Consider the following 20,122-nt stretch of genomic DNA (forward strand, 5'->3'; position numbering starts at 1 on the left):
TAAATGAATATTTGCCCCAATTTGTCCTCTGGAATTCCAAATTTATCTTCATATTGTGATCTTTCCTACTTTTAAAGACGCTACTCAAACTTAATCGTCTACTAATGTCATTCCATGCCATCTCTCCGCTGACAGCTCGGAACATACCACTTATATGTAACTAATCTCATGTTTAGACCCGTATTGAAATTTGCTATAATTTGCATACAAATTTGTATTATTTTATTTTCTATTCCACATTTTCAATATGATTGATTTTGTGTTGTTAGAAATTCATATTGCTACAACACTACATTAAAAGGGACATGTTTCTCTTGGTTTCAAGCATCCTCAGCCTTTGTAATTTATCTCAAGGTTAAGACCTGTCATCGTTAATTTGCTTATAACTAGTTTGTACTTATGATTCTAAAAACTAAGTGGTAAAATACATAAACATAGGTACTTGTAAACACAATGGACAATTTAAATGACAGTGCTAAAATTGGGATATTTGTTAATTCTAATAACACTGACGTCCAAAACACAGTAATATCTTCACAATAATGAGATTTGGCTAAAATTCGCAAGTTCTTTAGTTTTTAAAAACAATTGTTAGTTGACAAGGAGTAGAAACACGAAAGCAAGCAGTCATCGTAATGTAACAAGTACCACGAGGCATTGTAGTTGCAGTCAAAGGGACGCACCATCATTTTAATATTGTGAAAAAAAGAAAACATATCAACACCTCAAGATTCTCAGATTGACGCCCCTTTTGACTAAGCTCTCATAAAAACGAACTACTTCCAATGTAAAATCTGCTTGTCAAATCAAGACTAGTTCGAGGAAACTACCAATAGTTGCATTTTACCGTTTACAACTAATAGATTACAGAAGCATACTTCAAATCAATACATGAAGCAGAATATTTCTACGCATTTAAGACTTTAAGCTTTAGACACTATTGAGTTTTAATATAATTTACGACTCAAATTTTATGACAATAAGTCAACTAACAACGAAAAAAATGGACAGTACATACATAATACAATTGTCTGCCATGAATCAAAACAGTCTTGCAGACATTTTCACCTATTATTTACTGTACCTTTTTTTATACATTGACTGCACAGATTCACCTTTATCTAAACATTCAAATGCATTAAAACTTTGTTTTCTTTCCCCAGCACCCATTTTACAATCAATGAAACAGCACACCTGCTTACTGTACTGAATAAATTAGCAAACTAAAAACAGAACCTGCTATTGTAAGTGATAAGAAAAATGAAACAAGTTACATCTTAACTGTGAGCGGGGTGCGAAGGGAGGCAGCTTGGGTGCTTAGAAGCATGGAAATCCAGAAGTGACATTATTCACCAGGTCGGCCAGATATGAACGTGTCCACTGTATTAAGTTTAGTGTAAGAAATGGAACACATCCTTAACTTTGCCAGGATGAATACATCATTTTATTGTCTTCTCTTCTACTCACTATTTGGCTCGAGGACAGACGAAGGGTCTTGCGGTACTTCTCCATGCCCTCATAGTAGCTCCTTCTCTCCTTGGGAATTTTCACACCTTTGGTCTTGCCCCGTCCACTGTCAGACTCGTCGGAAGAATTTGAGCCGCTGTAACCTTCCTCCTTGGAACTGTCATAACAAACAGTAACAGTTGAAACATTCTGCCCTGAAGTAAGAATATATTAATTTAAAACAAGATGTTATGTTATAACCTGAGAACATCATCGTAACGGTGAGACCATGTGACAAACTATCTCACTTCTAATTTAAAAGAGTTTCATTAGATATTTCAAAAAAATATTCCTTAATGTATTTTAAATAAAGCCCATATAAACATTATTATGATTATGAAATTGCTTATTAACAGCTTTTAACCCTGACAGTAACACCATACGTTTTTCTGACATGTTGTGCGAATGAATGCCATCTATTCCTCTTAAGGAGGGGAGAATTATCCCCTCCACCACCTCTATTCCTTGTTCATTCCATCTAGTAACTTTAATGTAACTTTAAATAATAGGCTTTGAGTGACACGTCTTCGATACGTGTGGTGTAACTAAAGCGATATTTATAGACGTGTTACTGTCAGGGTTGAAGATTTTGTTCCTCAATTTTTCAAAAGGGGAAGAAAAAAAAAGAATCCTGAAAGTAAAGCAAGTATGGGCACTTCTTTCATCCCTCTTGAAAGCAAGAGGTTTGATTCTAGAGGATGAACTACCATGAGACAAAGCAGGTATATTCAGATGTGAAACTTCTACAGCCTATTAAATTGGACCATATTGTCATTAATGCTTTCACGGCTCGTACTTAAAGACACGATACTAAAGACATGATAATGTATAGGCTTTTCGGCTTATGCCGTGTCAAGAAAATAAGGTGAGATTCTTAACTGTGCCCTGCGTCCTCAGAAGAAATCTCGACTGTCCACGAGAAAGGCTTCTTAAACAATGACACTTTAAATTTGGAACGTTATAATAGAAGTGGAAAATGGTACGTTCATTCACCACCAGGTGACCCCCAGGACGTGGCAATGCTAACGTTCGAAGCAGAAGCTGTGATGGTGACATCACAATATCGATGAGAACCCATTGAAACTTTGCTAGCAATACCTGTTCCACGCATCTTTACAATGATCCATCATGAAAATATTCCTGCAGTCTATTAAATAATTTTACTAAGAGTCAGGTACACTAGATGCATTACAGCTCTGCCACTGAGTAGCCGTGACCTTTCTAAGAATTCGAAGGGTCGCATGTTTTGATGCCATTCTGCGGATTTGAGAAACATTTTTTAGAGGCTAATAGAATGTCATTCTCTCTTCTCTCATTCTCTCTTCATTATTTTCCAATTTCCAGCGACGTTACACAGAGGCAGTGTACAACCGGTTGCAGCAGCTAGCGATGTATAATAAAGACGCAGACGTTGATTGTCGGTAGATTTACTGGTACATAAAAGAACTTCTGCGGCACTAAATTCCGGCACCTCGGCATCTCCAAAAACCATAAAAAGTAGTTAATGGGACGTAAAGCCAGTAACATTATCATTAAATCTAACAGCAAGCTCTATGATATACAGTATCCTTCAACTTCGTCTCTGAAGGCTACAATATAAATCCTGTGCGGACTTCCATTCTCTGACGAGCTATGGACTCTTCACACACAGTATAGCCATTCTCTCATTATCCCTTAGCAATGATGGATCGTACTGTGTATTGTCGCACAAAGCTTCTCCGTGAGAGCAATATCCCAGGAATGAGAAAGGGTTTCAGTATCATTGTGGAAACAGTGACAATGACTATTGTCCTGGGACCTGCCCAGTATGCAATGAACTGTTCAAACACTGGCAGTCAGTTTTAAAGCATCTACCATTCCCCACATGATAATACTTCATGGTATGTTATCCCAACTGTTAGCTGAAGGATGTTCCTTAAATAAGATAAACACATTTCCTTTCTGAAGGAACTGACACTATTTTTGGGATTCCCAATTCTGGAGTGATACAGCTAAAAATAAAGTATTCGACTGCATAATTTCCTTATGAAATTGCTCCCGGTAGAGAACTTAACACTGCCAATACAAGGGTTAAACTATATACAGATTTTGTCACAAGTACTACATTTTATTAAGAGTCGGTTTGAAGTGTTGTTTATGTCCAATGGTAATTCACAACAACAGCAATTGGACATTGAAGTGCAGATCTTATATACGTAAATGTATTTACAGTTACCTGGAAATATTGTGATATAAAATATATTACACTGAAATATATTGAACTGTAACTATGACATACCAGAACACTCCACCCTTCAATAAACAATGCTTATATTGTTATGACTTCTATTCTGGAACAAATTAACTGTCTAAAGAACCACACACAGAGGAAGTTGAGCCAAGTCACCCATGTTAACACAAGAAGTGAAGAGAAAAATGAAAGTAGAAGTGATGAGAATATAACAGGAAGAAAAAGCACCCCTGAAAGAAAAAGTAGCAGTAGTAGCAGCAGCAGCAGTTACTGCTACACAGGAGCTGAGCACATGCAGAGGCGCAACTACAGTAAGACCTGAGAGTATATAAATTGCAACTTGGGGGGGGGGGGGGGGGGGGGGGGGTGGCAGTGATTGTTTTAAGAGGAAATACAACTGGGCAACAATCCTCTTAAAAAAAAAAAAAATCAGCTTGAGGAGTTAAGTTGCAATTAATCTCACAAAGAAGTTATTAGCATGAATGACAATTATCAGTGAAAGGACACAATGGGACAGTGCTGATGTTAGAAATCACCATTTTTCAAAATGCAATTATGGAAAAGGATTTAATTTGCAAAATACCTTCCATGTACATATTTTTTTTAAATATACCTACTCTTTGCGAGTATCAGCCAATGGGAAGTTAGTTTGAGTTGCAACACCCATTTCATCGCCCTGGACCTCCTTTGCCTCGGGAGATGAATCTATATACCCAGTAGCCTTCTGGATCTCTTCTTCAATGCTACTCAGACCCCTGCATTAAGGACAACACAAGTGCAGTGATATACACACCATCATAGAACACACGAGTAGGAAAGGTTTGAGAGGACAATGGTGTCTTGAGACCATGGTGCAGGGCAAGGGAAGAAGAAACCTAACAAAATCATAACAATGACGAGAGTTATACAACTTTCCCATTCTATAAACTATTAGAGCCTTGCACATCCCTGTCCCTATCCAGCTCACTCAATGTTTCACAGCATCACTTCTTCCATTTCTAAATTGCAATGAAACTTGGCAAAATGATCAATTATGACATCACAAACTTAATGGTAATAGTTGATCAGTAAAATAATATTTACATACTTAATAAATACAGCAATTTGTTGCTGCAGTTTTAAACAGAATGTGATGTATCTAAGGTACTGACTGCATTGAAACTTGGTAAGACTATCAACTGAGACATCAGACCATCGCTACATATCTGCCATTGTTACATAACCAGTCCACAGCATGACAAAATGAGCAATTCCGAACAGAACACAGAAGTTTCCTTGTTTGCGCCAATAGAAGATTATAAAGCACGTTTATACAGATGACCAACATTTTGAACTATACAATATTTTAGCTTCCATTATAAATGATGCTCAAGTATTCAAACTAATATTCTGATAATACACTGCCTGAAAAAAAAAAAGCACCCACAATGGGAGTAGGAAACTATACAAAACTTCATGTGTTGAGAGGGTTTGCGATGTCATTCAGTGATTACAAAATCGAGTCAAATTTACAAAGTGCTGGACAGTATGAGCCCCCTTATCAGTATGACACTGCACCCACTCTGGCCTGGATTCATGCACTGATTCGGTTGGGAAGGGTGTCAAAGCCTTTGCGTCCTCTTCTGAGGCAAGCTGGCCCACAACTGTTGTAACTGGTCCTTGATATCCTGGTACTGGGACGGAGTTGACGTCCAAGCTGGTCCCACACATATTCTATCGGGGACAGATCTTGTTGACCATGGGAGTACCTTAACACCATGCAGACAGAACAGAGACACGTGCCGTGTGTGGATGACCACTGTCCTGTTGAAAAATGATACCACGATACTGTCACATGAAAGGTAACACGAGGACGCAGTGTACCCGTGACATACTGCTGTGCTGTCAGAGTTCTCTCAATCACTACCAGCCATGACCTTAAGTCATACCCAATGTCTCCGCACACCATGACGCTAGGAGTAACACCACTGTGCCTCTCCAAAACACTGGAAGAATGGGACCTTTCCCCAGGTCGCCACCATACTCTCACATGATGGACATCCGGAGTAGTGCAGAACAGCGATTCATCACTGAAAACAATGCGACACCATTCATCAGCAGTCGATGCTTTGCTGTCAAGGCACCATTCCAAATGCAGCCAATTGTGTTGTAGTGTCAGCAGCCTACGCATGGGATGGCGATTCCCTAGTCCGGCTCCTGCTAGTCTCCGACCAATGGTGTGGGATGACACAGAATGTTGCAGGGAGTCCGTTACTTGTTCTCAGATGGCAAGCACAGATGTGAAGGGGTTATAATGTGCCTGGTGCACAATACGGCGCTTCTCCCTTGTGGTGGTCAGACATGGTCGACCGGAACTTTGATGACAAGTATGCCTGCCCTCACGTTCTCATGCAGTTCAATACTGAGCCACTGTCACATCTAAATGCCCCACAAATCTGGATAATGCACAATTTGACCAGCTGGCCAATGGAGACCCAGAATGAGGCCCCTTTCAAACTCTTGTCAGGTGCTGATAAGGCTCTCTCGCACGAGTATGTGACATCTCAGTGTCCTGCACAGTGATTACTTAACATCCTACACTGTCTACGGCCCCTATATACCCTATCAGGCCTGGTAACAACACTAATACCGGGCGAGTTGGCTGTGCGCGTAGAGGCGCGCGGCTGTGAGCTTGCATCCGGGAGATAGTAGGTTCGAATCCCACTATCGGCAGCCCTGAAGATGGTTTTCCATGGTTTCCCATTTTCACACCAGGCAAATGCTGGGGCTGTACCTTAATTAAGGCCACGGCCGCTTCCTTCCAACTCCTAGGCCTTTCCTATCCCATCGTCGCCATAAGACCTACCTGTGTCGGTGCGACGTAAAGACCCTAGCAAAAAAAAAAAACAACACTAATGCACTCTGGTGGCCGTTCTACCTGTTAGAGAATTGCAACTCTAATCATTTACATACCCGTTGGTGTGTACATGTACAAACAAAATTACATTGACAACTAACCATTTCTTCTGGGTACTTCAATTTTTTTGTTAGGCAGTGGATATTTATATATTCTACATTCTGTTCATGTGGTCAAAATGTTGTTTTTAGTCAACATAACTTTAAAATAAAATTATCGGCATATTTCTATTGTGGATACATCACCAGCTAACTGCTCTGATCTGCCCAGCAATTAATTACAACAGTACTATTGATTTTACAACAAAGTGATCATCACTATTAAATGTACAGTATACCAACCGATCATTCACTCAAGTTTCATTGTAATCTGTCTGGACCAACCCAAATAGTTCCCTAATCAGATGTAATTTGCAATTTCCCTGTCCTAGTTCCAATGCCTGAAGAATTCTGCCATTCTCTGACAAAACTAATATCTTCATACTTCCTGGATGTTAAATAAGCAGATCAATCATTCTCAGCATCTTCTCCCTACAGAAAAATTGGTCAGTTTCAGAAATATATTCACGTTCTTAACTATATGTAATTTGACCATGCCATTCACGATTCCTATAAAATATATATAGAACTAAATACCACGGCTTATGACTAACCATCACCCTGAGATAGTAAAATCATCCACCCTCCATTCACCTAATATTCTGCATGCAGTTTTCTAAAATACTGCTCAATATTCATAACAGTCCACTGCATTCTTTTGGCTATTTCCCCAAAGATCCCCCATTTTACAGAAAAATTTCTCTGCAATTTTTGCTGTCATGTTTGAAAAGGGATGGGTTTAACAGGGATAAAGAATTCACAAAAGCACACAAGCAATGAACCACAAAGTCATAGCATACAAATATACAAAAGGGAATGAAACATCAAAACTGAAATTCCTCACAACACAGTTTACAGTGTAATTTTCCTCAAAAATGTAGTTTAACGTGATATAATAATTTTGTGTGGCTATTTCTAGCCGAGTGCAGCCCTTGTAAGGCAGACCCTCCGATGAGGGTGGGCAGCATCTGCCATGCGTAGGTAACTGCGTGTAATTGTGGTGGAAGATAGTGTTATGGGTGGTGGGCGAGTTGCAGGGATGTTTGGGACAGCACAAACACCCAGCCCCCGGACCAACGGAATTAACCAATGAAGGTTAAAATCCCCAACCCGGCTGAGAATTGAACCCGGGATCCTCTGAACCGAAGATCATTCAGCCAACGAGTCGGACCTTTAACGTAATTTAAATATTGTTAAAAAATAAAACATTTACATGTATGCTAAATATCCTAATAACAGTGTTTGATTATGCCCAGCACATAGTTATATACAGAAGGAGATCCTTCCTTCGTTTTAATTGCAGTTATGAATCACTCTTCATACCCGAAGGTTTTATTCATTTCTAATACCACATCATAGTATCTGTATCCCTTTAGAGATCTCCAAAACGACTTGCACAAAATTTATACTGTATTAGCACTTCTGAGATTCTATATTACATTCACAGGGAGATTAAATTTTAACACACTCACAACTCAGCTGATTTGCTGATACAATGTGTTAAATATTATAAATATTGGAACATAGGACAAGATAAGAAAAGTCTTGACACTACTCCCATGAGAAGTTCTTTTCTACTTTCCAACTTCCCTCTTCGATGTGAACAGAGAAAGAGAGAATGCGCAAAGTTTTCTCCTCTGCTTTATTGTTTATCAAAGCTGGAAGACTGCCACCCAGATATGGAATCAAGGATATGCATCCACACATGGCAAAAATATTAATAGAAGAGCTCTTCAAATAATAATTGGATCGTTTTGCCTCCAAATAACAAAAAACTGTGTTGTAACTCCTGATGTAAATGCTTTCTGAACAAAATTATAGTTTTGGCAATAAAGCAATTAAAACAAAACTGATTCTAAAAGTATTTTCACAGGTGAGCATATCAGATTTCCAAGATTCTTAGTATTTCAATTTTGATAAAACATATGTTATTTGTGGAAATATGACAATGTGACAAAGAAGCATGTTTCCAATAGAGGTAGGTTCTCAAAAGGAACATGACTAACAAGGGTACATATGTAAGAGGATGAGAATATTACCTCAGGACAAATTTCTCTCCACCCCAAATTTCTTTTTATAACCCTTAAGAGTGCTGAGGAGTACGACTGCTCCTCCCGACTGCTAAAATTGCCAGGAGCATAATTTCGCTCTTGTGTACATGCCTAATTAAATGCTAATTCCAAGCATTGCTTTGTTGATGGAAGTAAAAACCAGTTGTTGTAGGACACAAAAAAAGGCACAAACACTATATCCACTATTGCCAAATTGCATTGCTGTAATCAGTGCTTGTACTTGGTGTATTCTTTACTAAGTGTCTCCGGCTTGCTTAATAAATAGCAACAATATGTGATGTATGTCAGAAAAATTCTGATAGCAAAGTAATGACAAGACTTACATTTACATCCTGAATTACTGAAGCTCACCAAGATGAGAATATTGGAGAACCAGCTTTCACCTCCAGCACATCATCTGACAGATCCAAATACACAAAGAGCACTACCAAAAAAAATTTTGAGTTGTAACGAAAATGACGTGCTGTGTTGTAATAAGGATAGTGGACCAGTAAAGAGATCTTATGTACACTATGAAAAGTGAAAACCATGACTTCATCCATTATGTTTGGGGCTCTGCAAGTGTTAAGTAGTAATGACTGATAAAGCGTAAACCTTCACAATTTTTCCTTGTAGACAATGATATGAAAATTTATTTTCTTCAATAACTGCCAGGTGGAAAAACACACTTTCTTTTTACGTCTGACTATGAGTACACATCATAAGACATCCTACCACACCTTCCCTAGACGAGTGCCTAAATTTGAGGCTTATTGGTCCAAATCTAAAGAATTATAATTGCTTCAAGTCACTCTTGTGGAAAACACATTTTCTTCCTCAAACGAGATTTCAGTTGACAGTATTCATTATCGATATCTATACAACCATCCTTTCTGAAAAGTGTGGCATAATGTTCAAATACTCAACTTCATAAATTGGGAAAACTATGGTTCATCATCTTCAGTCTACCAAACTGAGCTGTAAACTGGGTGGTACTCTAAACTAGTATGGTACTAAGAGAGTTAAAATACACTCATTCCTTTGATACCTGAAGCATTTTAGAAAGGCCATAAAAATCATCTCGCCCGAAAATCCACAAAGTTAATCATTTGGACAAAAGTCCACAACAACAGGAAGTGATATTAGAATCATTCCATATTGATGGTTTTCACTTTACAAAGCAAAAAATTAAATGTATCCTCCTAATTAATTGTTTTGTAATGAGGTGAGTGAGGTAATTTCCATACCACCATTACTGACAGAATGTTAGCTTATGGGAAATGAGGACCAACACTCAACTTGTTAATGTTAAATATTAAATCACTTCTGGATACCTTCAAAAAATAATCATCACTCACTTCAGAACTGGTTTCGATGGCTCATCTAAGCCAATTTCTGTCTCGGCAATATCGGACAGTGGGGTGTCAGGAGTTTGAGGCTCTTTCATATCTCCAGGTTTCTCAGACTCTGGAGAGGAAACCAGTTCCTCTTCACTCTGACCATCAACTGACATCTTCTTTGGTTCACTAGTACGCCTCCAGGAGAACCAGGAGGAATATCCTGAGTATTTTACATCCTTCTTTTGCACAACAGTTTTCTTCAGAGGCATGTATTCATTGGAGAGGGTATCAATAACCTCCTAGAAAAAGTAAACATTTTAAAACTTAGATGGCTGACAACTCTCAATTACACTGAAAAAATAAAACTTATCAGGAAAATACATGATACAGCTATAAAGTAATTACCGTATTTGCTCGCATATACCAGTACCACCACATATATCTCGCACCCCATTTTTAACATTTGAAATTGCAGGAAAAAATCCCCGCACATAACTCGCATTAATTTCTGACATTGTCATAAAGACATACGGTACATATACAAAATAAAGTTTGGGTATTTCATTGACGTGCCTACATTAAATATTGGGAATGCACCAATTGCTGTTACGGTACTTTGTACGTGATAGTACAAGAAGAAGCTATATTTCTTTCTACCTGCAGAACGGTTGAGGCCAGCTGTTGTAACAAAAATGCCTAACTTGCAAACACCCACCCCAGGGCAGCATTCCTAGCCACTCCCACTCAGCCATCCCTCTCACTTTTCCACCACTGTCAATATGCTTATCGCTACCTGTCTGGTAGAGCTGATCATATGAAGTGGGAGTGTTTCCCAGTCCAGGCAGTCAAGTGATCACAATATTAGGTATCGTCCACCTGTTGTATTGTCGACAAGTACCAGTATTCTGTCTTCACTTTTCATTCTTGTTTCTCAGTTGAGTTTTCTTGTATAGGTCGATCTTTAAGTTATGGAGAAATGTAGGAGTTATATGGCTGTGTTTAAACTCAAAGTGGTAAAATATGCTGAACAACATAGTAACAAAGCTGCTAGTCAAGAATTCAGTGTGACTGAGTTTAATGTTCGCTACTGGCGTAAACAGAAAGCTGCGCAAGAAACCACCAACCAAACACGTAAGCATTCAGAGGGCCGAAAACTGGTAAGTTTCCTGAGCTGGAAGATGAGTTGCTTCATTATATTACAGAGTTGCGAAATGATGGCCTTAGATCTTCGCACGAGATGCTGCATTTCAAAGCGCGCGAATTAGTGATCAGAGGAGGATTCAGCTGTACGGATCTGAAAGTGAGCCGGGGTTGGATCTGTAGATTCATGACACGAAAGGGATTGTGTCTGCAAAGGCGAACATCTCTCTGCCAGAAAATGACAAGCGATTTCAGCAATAAAATCATAGATTTTCATCATTTTCATGTTACTATGTTCTTCATTCCCTATGGGAATCAACATCTATATCATCATATCATGTGATAGCAATGCAGAAGAAAAACAATTACCTCTTATCTCAAATTGGCAACACATACCAAACCCCGATAAACTTCGACATGCCATGCAACACCACCATCAACAAGAGGGGAGAATCTAGCGTGCTTGTACGTAGAACTGAGTGTGAAATACAGCGTTGCACTGCCATGCTAGCAATAACCGCAGACAGAAGAATATTGCCAACGTACATTATTTTCAAAAGAAAAAATAGTGCCTAAAACAAAGTTTCCCAAAGGCATTCATGTACAGGTTCAAGAGGAAGGATGGATGCAGCTCTTGTCCAGCACTGGGTCCGTACGGTGTTGGGAGCACAGCTAGGGGCACTGCTTCGATGCCCAGTAATGCTAGTGTAGGAAAGTTTCCATGAACACTTGGAAGACATGAAGAAACGTCTTCAGGAAATGAAAACTGATCTCGTAACTCCTAGTGGACTCGGACTCGCACATTATCTACAACCCTTAGATGTTTTCGTCAACAAGCCCTTCAAAGACAACATACGTAAATTGTACGCCAAATGGACGGCAGGAGGGGAGCATGAGCTGATGCCAGCAGGCAAAATAAAGAAGCCGTCAGTTGAACTCGTGTGTGATTGGGTTATGCGGGCAAGGGTTATGGTTACGTCGACAGACGCTGTGAAGAGTTTCTTGAAGACTGACATCGGAAATGCGTTGGACGGAAGCCAGGATGACGCAGTATGGGGTGGTGACCAGAATGATGCATGCGAGAATAGCTCAGACTGAAGGCAGTGACAATGAATAGGGTAAGTATGCCAGTTGTCTTGTTTCAATAGCCTAATGTAAATTTTACGGTTTTTTCCAGGAATACGATCTTTTGCACACAAATCCCCGCATATATCACGCACCAAAAATGTTCACACTAATTTTTTTGTCAAAAAAGTGAGAGTTATACACGAACAAATACGGTATTATTATTAATATTATTATTTCGTCAGAGCTACAAAGTGAAAAAACGTCATACAACTATTGTTAACCCATTGCCATGCAAATATTTTCCTTGAAAAGTGTACCTTGGAATGCAATTTTTTTTTCCTACATTTTATGTCTGGATGCTAAAATGGTTACAAAAGCATACTGCATCAAACTCACAACAGTTTGGCTTAGAGTTTAACTTACTACAATTAACTGAAGTATTTTAAGGTATGGTATACCTTGCAAATCCCCTCCCAAAAAGTGTCAGTAAGGAACTGACTCACAATGTCATATTCTGTAGCATTATCACCCACATGCCTCCTGACTATAGTATTTAGCTCCCCAACAACTGCACATTCATTGCCTTTTGGAACATTACTGGCCAAACTCCAGTTCCAACTTTTCGATGTGGTGAGGTTATGTATGAAGTTATCTTCATCCTCACTATCACTTTCACGAGCGGAGTCACAGTTCTCAGACGCACTATCACTGCTAAAACTACTATCAGAATTCTGAGATATCTTCATCACCACTATCAAGAAGAAATTGCAGAAATCTTTCCTCTTCCTCCTCGCGATGTTTACACGACATCTTGCTCCGTGGTAGCATTCATTTCATAAACAAGATGACCTTAGAAGCAAAATAAACGTTGACAAAATGGCCTTCGGATAATAACATTGGCATGTAAACATGCTAGCACTATCTAGGAACGTAATTCTAAAGTACATCATCTCAATCGAAAGAAATCGATAGACGTATTTCAGACTTGAGTACACGTCATTGCATGTTAATAAATGCAAAACTCTTGACGGCTGTACCCGTCATTGTAGCGGAATGGGTTAACCAAACCCGCTTGTCTCCAACTGCCAGATCTAATGCTGCTTTTTGGAGTTGAGAAAATACACAAATTTTCACCAATTTAAAATATTACTTCCAGGAGTGACCTTGGTATTCTAGTTGTCGAACATATCACAGAATCACTTTTAGTGGAAGGTGGGTACTGATAACATGTATTATGTTTTGGAGATTAAGTTCTGTTTCAAGGGTGACATATTTCATGACAACGCATGCACTGTCAATCCGTACTGATGTTTTCAGAGTCTCATGCTCCTTAACATCTTAAGTTGAATCAAAACTTCAGTTTTCCAACAGAACTTGGGGCAATTTCACTTATATAATACACTTGTATTTGATAGTAAGCACGTAATTCAGTATCAATGTTAAAAACTTTGCAGCAATGGTTGACATTTCAGTGCACACAGGAAGATGGAAAGGGGTGGGGTGATTTGAGTGTTCAGCTGCTGGCTTTCCATCCAAGGGCTGAGGTTCAATTCCCGATTGATCCAAAGTTGAAATTTTCACCTGAAAAATCATGCGACATCAAGAAGAGCATGGGTTCAGCAACCCCAGAAATACCTGGGATAAGCTGAAGATGTTATTTCACTCACTGCCAATTAATAATTTATTATTAGTTTTTTTTTTTTTTAATCAGAATTCAACTTTGGGTTTTTGTTGGTTCAAAACTTCAGTTTTCCAACAGGACTTATTGCAATTTCACCCATAGATACATTTGAAATTCAGCATATATATAACAATTGTTGTGAATATTGTAACTGGCACTCACGACTTATGTTTGCAATATATAAATGAGTAAATGACTGAACTATGTTGAAGTGTATTGTATTAACATTGAATTATGTATAATATTGATTCAAAGAATCTAAAAAACTGGAGAGACCCATAAAACAGAACAAAAAGTGTATGCATAATGAATATACATAATAAAATAGTATTAACAGAGTTGTCTGGCCAGGATTACAGGATGGAGTACAAGGCAGAACCAGCTACTCAGCGTCAAGTGCTGGGCAGCGCTAAATAGCCCAACTATCTAGAGGGGCCAATAGCTTTGGGCGGAGGAGCTCCTTTAATTGGGTGCTGGTCCGCCAGTGGAGGAAATGTCACAGAAACCCAGCAGACAGTCTATTTTCCAGGTTAGGGGAAGTCTCATTGAAATCTGGCAGTTAAGTATAAAATGCCTTTGGGTGTGGCAAGCCCGACATAATAGCCTCTATGAAGTGTCAAAAGTGGATCAAAACAAAGATCTAAGAAGTTTCCCAAAAGCGACACGCATATCTTGTGTCTCCAGGGAGGTGTGAGAAGTGGATGGAGATCAAGGATCCACAGCCTGACCCAGTAGCTCCCTGGATAACGGGAGTAGTAGTGGTGGTGGTAGTATTCCACAGATTGAATGTTTAACGCAGTGACTCATGTCAGTCGTACAGGACTAACATCACTGAAATCCTACTACACGATAACGGACCGATGCGGGAGACACCCATTGTTTCGGGGCAAGCTATGTCAGTCGCAATGGGCTGATAGCTAAAGGAATTTTATACTGTAGAGTGAGGACGTAGCCTCTTGTAAATCTTCTGACAGAATTTTCAGAGCCCCTCATGGTCAACAGAAGAAAACGTATCAGAAATATCACAGATTTAATATCTACTGCAGAAATTATACAAGTAACATTACATTACAAATAATAAACACACACATATCTATGTTAAAATTCCACCATACAAAACAATACGAACTGCTAATAAAATTAGTTGACCCTTGGAAAAAACTAACTTTAAAAGCAGTGGATTAGTTCATGAGCTAAATCCAACTCAGAAAATGAAGGGATTCGACCTGCCAAGAAAACTATGGTACCGCCTCAATAGACCAAGAACTGAGCATGGACGCTGCAATTTCTTATGCCATAAGTGAGGTTGGATGGATTCTCCAATGTGTGAATGCAGTGGAGAGGAGCAGACCATGGACCATCTCATCCTGTGCTGCCCTCTTCATGCCTACTCCGGAAGCCCAAGCAACCTGTTTCATCTTTCAGAAAGTGCTGTAGAGTGGCTGAAAAACTTTGACCTGGACTTATGAATTTGTTGTTATAATCACCATACGATTAAATAAATAAGTGGAAGTCAACGTGATAAGATTATGAAATGTAACCAAAGAATAACAATGGCCAGAAAGCAACATGGCAATGAAGATTGCAGTGCATTGAAACTGAGTAGAAATTATAGAAATGAGAGGAAAGCTTTTTCTCCCAGAAGCTCACCTGAAGGTCAGGGTAGTTAAGGTGTCCAAGTCTTAAGGACTTGACTGTGTGGTTAGCTAGTTCAGATCCTGTAAATGAAAAAAAAAAAAAAATCTCAATTGGAATGTTAGCCATGTGAGGTTGGATGGACCACTAAAAGAGCATGGGAAAAGCCTGGGTTCAATTCCAAAATCCTGCGCAGTGCTCATAATGAGCATGTGCATATGATACTGTTGACGGCAATTTGTCTGTTGGATGAAGATGCTATGCCTTGAGCAGACCCCTTGGTGTTATTCAACAGGTATATGCTATGCGTCGATATCAGGTCTCACCCTCTCTCTACCTTATTATCTATACAACACATAACATACAGTCATCCACGCTGGACACAGAAACACACACACACACACACACACACACTCGCTTAATGTTCCTCGCCTCTAAGCAAGAAGTAACGTACAGTAGAAGTCCATTATAGCGAGTACGGAATATAACGTTTTACCCGTTTTAGCGACAGGTTCTCCCTTCAAAATTCCTATATTAAACTGTACAATAGCCTTCAGTTACAATGAGAACCTTTTCGCTGAGTCATCAGTTATTGAGGAAAGCAACGGGAAACTATCTCACTCCTCATTTCCCTAGTATGCCTCTTCAGTGACACCTAGGCTATCTATGACAGCTGTTGGTGGAGCTGTAGAGGAACAAACCAGCCTTTGGGCTGAATACCCAACATACATACATTATACTCTTGTTCATTTCAAGCATGCACACAAAAGCATGGATTACATTGGCGCTTTTTAAGCAGTGGCTTCAAGCATTTGATTCAAGAATAGGATTGAAGAAGAGAAAAGTCTTTCTTTTTATAGACCATTGCCCCACTCATCCAAATATTGAGCTACGGAATATTCAATTGGTATGCCAACCACCAAATTGTACAAGTGTGCTACAACCACTTGATCAGGGCATACTTAAACTCCTTAAATACCGCTTTTGTAGCATACTGGTCAACTCACTAATGTGTAGGCTTGAGGTAAAATGAGTACCGAAATGAAATGTACTGGAAGCTATCCATGGTATCGTAGTGTCGTGGGAAACCATATCTCCCGCTGCAATTTCTGCATGTTTCAGACATGCTGGCTTCCAACGAAGTGAAACAGAAAGCGAAATTAGTGAGGAGGAACTTCCCATCTCGAAGTGCCAGATAGCTGGAATTTTGCCTGTCAATTTGATGATTATGTAAAAGCTGACAAAGGTGTGCTTGAGTGCGGGGATCTGAATGAGAGTGAGATTCTTGAACTCGTTAAGCCTACTAACTCACATGATGAATCCGACGAGAGTGAGGACAGGGACATCACAGACGTACCAACACAGTCTGCAGTCATGAGTGCTTTAGGTGTTTTTAAAACATTTTATGCAGCAAATGACACATCACTAGACGATTTGGTGGCTATGCAACGAGTGGAGAATTTTGTGATAAGGAACACCATTGCCAGCACAAGACTGAAGCAAGCGACTTTGGACTCCTTCCTGAAGCCTCTGTAAGGTAACTACTGCATTCAAATTTAGTGTTGTGAATGAAAACTTTAAATGCAATAGTTTTAACTTTCATTTTGCATGGTGAAACATTTTTAATCGCTGCACTTTTCGCCAGTTTTCGTTAACTGCTCCCTTGTTTGAATTATGCTGGTGTGTTTTATTTCGTATAATAAAAAGTTGTGTGTTGAAACTCAATTCATGTCCTGTCGATCAAAGACTTTGACAGAATTGGCCATTGCAATTTGAGTATTAACGGTACGTGCTAAGTCGCCAGGCATGCTGGGATTTGTAGGAATGTAAACAACAAAAATGGCTTCATGACCGGGGGATGTTGCATGTGTATCAACTGCTAAAGTATGAAGCAAATCTCTGCCTTCATTTAGGGAGCTCCGTAGAGTACCACAATAAAATGAATAAAGCGGAAGCGTACAAGAAGATAGAAGAGAAATTTCTCAAAGAAGTGGACAAGCTTTATATTTATTGCACAGCTTTTATATTTATTACCGTACAACAACCTGTAAGTAAACACCATCCACAATGTTCGATTTATGACGTTCTTTGCATATTATTTTTAGCGAATTCTCCCAATATTGGAAGCAAATAACATGATCAATATTATTATTGAATTCCTAATATGTTTCCGTGCAATAAGATACGAATTTCCATTGCATTGCTATCATTTTTTATTCAAATCATGAGCGTAAATGCAATATAAAATAACCTCTGCAAATGATAAGGCAGTAAATACATTACAAAAATTATGTAGAAGAATAGTGCAATCTTTTTTCCATGTAAATTATGCCTTACTGCAAGTTGTTCTTCCTTTTAAGAATATATCACACTGTTAGTCCAAGACCCACAACTGCTAATTGACTTTCCTCCACTTTAAAACAAAATTTACAGCAAAATTATTATCTTGCCGGGACGTACAATATGTTTCCATGATACGTGGCATGGTGAAGTATTTAGTTTTTTGCTTATCTTTTCTGAAATTTAGGGAAAATCGGGTATAATGACAATCCACTATAGCAAGTAAATTTTTCGCCATTGTAAATTCTCGCTATAACGGACTTCTACTTTAACTAACTTCTTGACCAAAGATGGTGCACATAAATAAAAGAAAATCACAAACAGCCCATCACACGGCCAATGGATCATATCCAAATGGCTGTGCATTAAAACATACAGAGCATTTTCCCCAATAAAGTTTGTACCATTACCTGTGGCAGTGGCTTTTGGAAGATCACCAGAGACATCACCAGAGGACAAACTGTCCTCCAATTGTAATATTTTCCGTTCAGTCTTACAACGAGGTTAGGGTTCTCGATCAGCTTCGGATCTTGTACCAGATCATTGTACGTGACTAGACTTTGAAGAAAGGAGTCTTCATTAGGTCCAGCAACACCAGTAAGTCCACCACATAGTGACATGGAGATCTCCCCATAAGACCTGCAAAGGTAAAAATACTCAACCTACATATTTCTCAGTATCCTTGGTATTCTACTACAATCTCTTATCTGATCACATATCAGAACTAAAGAGCAACAATTTTGTACTAATGGACAAAACTGTGAAAGAGTGAAAGGAAACATTTGGTGAAGGAGAGATGAAGGTACAGCTATTGATACTGAAGGAGTGGGAAATACAAGAACAAAGAATGAGAAAATTGTGAAATGCAGTTATATTCAGAATGGAGAAGAGCAAGATGATGCTGATAAGAGGTGACAGAGCAAGGAAAGGATTCATAAATATTGGTGGTCAGAACCTTAAAATTGAGGACGGCTTAAAATACCTAGAAAGTGAACGAATGCAAAATGCAATGCTGGATATAAAGATTAACAATAGGCAAATTTATGGAACCAAGTTGGAATGAAGGAAGTATACACCAAAATTGAGACCTGGGCAGTGATAAGACAAGAGGAGAGTAAAATTCAAGCCAGTGAAATGGACTGCCAAAGAAGTGTTAGAAATGAATATATCAGGAAGGAAATTGGAGCAGAAAAGATGAATGACAGAACTAACAGACTAAAATGGTCTGAACATATCAAGAGATGGATACTGAAACAGACAATGTAGAACAGGGCCTCTCAGGGTGCATGCGCGTGGTGCATGCACTGTGCACGGTGCAAAAGACGACTTCGCTTGGTTGACCAGAGTGCAGACCCCCCACTCCTCTCTCCCTACACCTGTCTCCCCGTTCGGCCTGTCTCCGCGTTCCTCACCTTCACTGCTGTTTCTCCCCCACTGCGAAATGTTTAAGTGTGGTGAGCGGAGACGCACAGTTGTATGGGACAAGGTTACCAGTGTTATTAAAAAAATTAAAAAAGTGAATTAGAAATACACATACATGTTTGAGAGGAATGTAAACATAATTTTTAAAAAATGCAGAACCCGTAACCAAAATGAAAATGCTACATTACGGGAACAAAACTCATTTGTGGATATAGAATGGTTTTCTTCAAGTTGTTTCAACTTCCTTAATTCTTTCTCTCTGACGTCTCCTATGATTTCACAATAATTTTCCGAATGTAGTCTGTTGTAGTGTCTTTCAATAGATGATTTTCTTACGCACGTAATTATCGTCCCACAGATTAAGCATTTGGCGTTATCGTCACGACAAACAAACAAACAAAAAATACGAAAGATCCCAGTTCGATTGAAATGGACTTTCGGAAGTCTTTGCTTTCTTCGAAACAGGTTGCTCCATTATTATGTTGTTGTCGTGCGCTTGTCTATTTCACTGATAAACACGTCGTCTACCACCAAACGCTTCGTCGCTCTCAGCACACTACACCATCCGAGTCAAGCCGAGTTGAGGCGAAGCGTACCGATGCACAGTGCACAGAGCCTATGCACCTCGCTCTGCACGCGTGAGAGTTTGGGCGTTTGAGAGGCCCTGATGTAGAATAAGAGAGCAAGACTTGATAAAAACCAGTATAAGAAGGAA

The 20,122-nt window shown here is 39.2% G+C and overlaps 1 protein-coding gene across 5 annotated transcripts in view; it reads right to left on the reverse strand.

Annotated features, from left to right (window-relative positions):
* Lpin (phosphatidate phosphatase LPIN) overlaps positions 1-20,122 on the reverse strand; it is a 248,408-nt gene that overhangs the window by 19,967 nt on the left and 208,319 nt on the right. For 4 of the 5 annotated variants that reach the window (XM_067152289.2, XM_067152293.2, XM_067152290.2 and 1 more), the window contains 4 exons: positions 18,396-18,624; positions 10,140-10,420; positions 4,354-4,491; positions 1,468-1,624 (listed from right to left, as the gene is read on the reverse strand). In XM_067152289.2, coding sequence (XP_067008390.2) covers positions 1,468-1,624; positions 4,354-4,491; positions 10,140-10,420; positions 18,396-18,624 — 805 coding nt within the window. The remainder of the gene's footprint in view (positions 1-1,467; positions 1,625-4,353; positions 4,492-10,139; positions 10,421-18,395; positions 18,625-20,122) is intronic. The other variant, XM_067152292.2, reaches the window with a different exon arrangement.

The sequence above is a fragment of the Anabrus simplex genome, chromosome 8 (genome assembly GCF_040414725.1).
Source record: "Anabrus simplex isolate iqAnaSimp1 chromosome 8, ASM4041472v1, whole genome shotgun sequence".
Taxonomy (NCBI): Eukaryota; Metazoa; Arthropoda; class Insecta; order Orthoptera; family Tettigoniidae; genus Anabrus; species Anabrus simplex.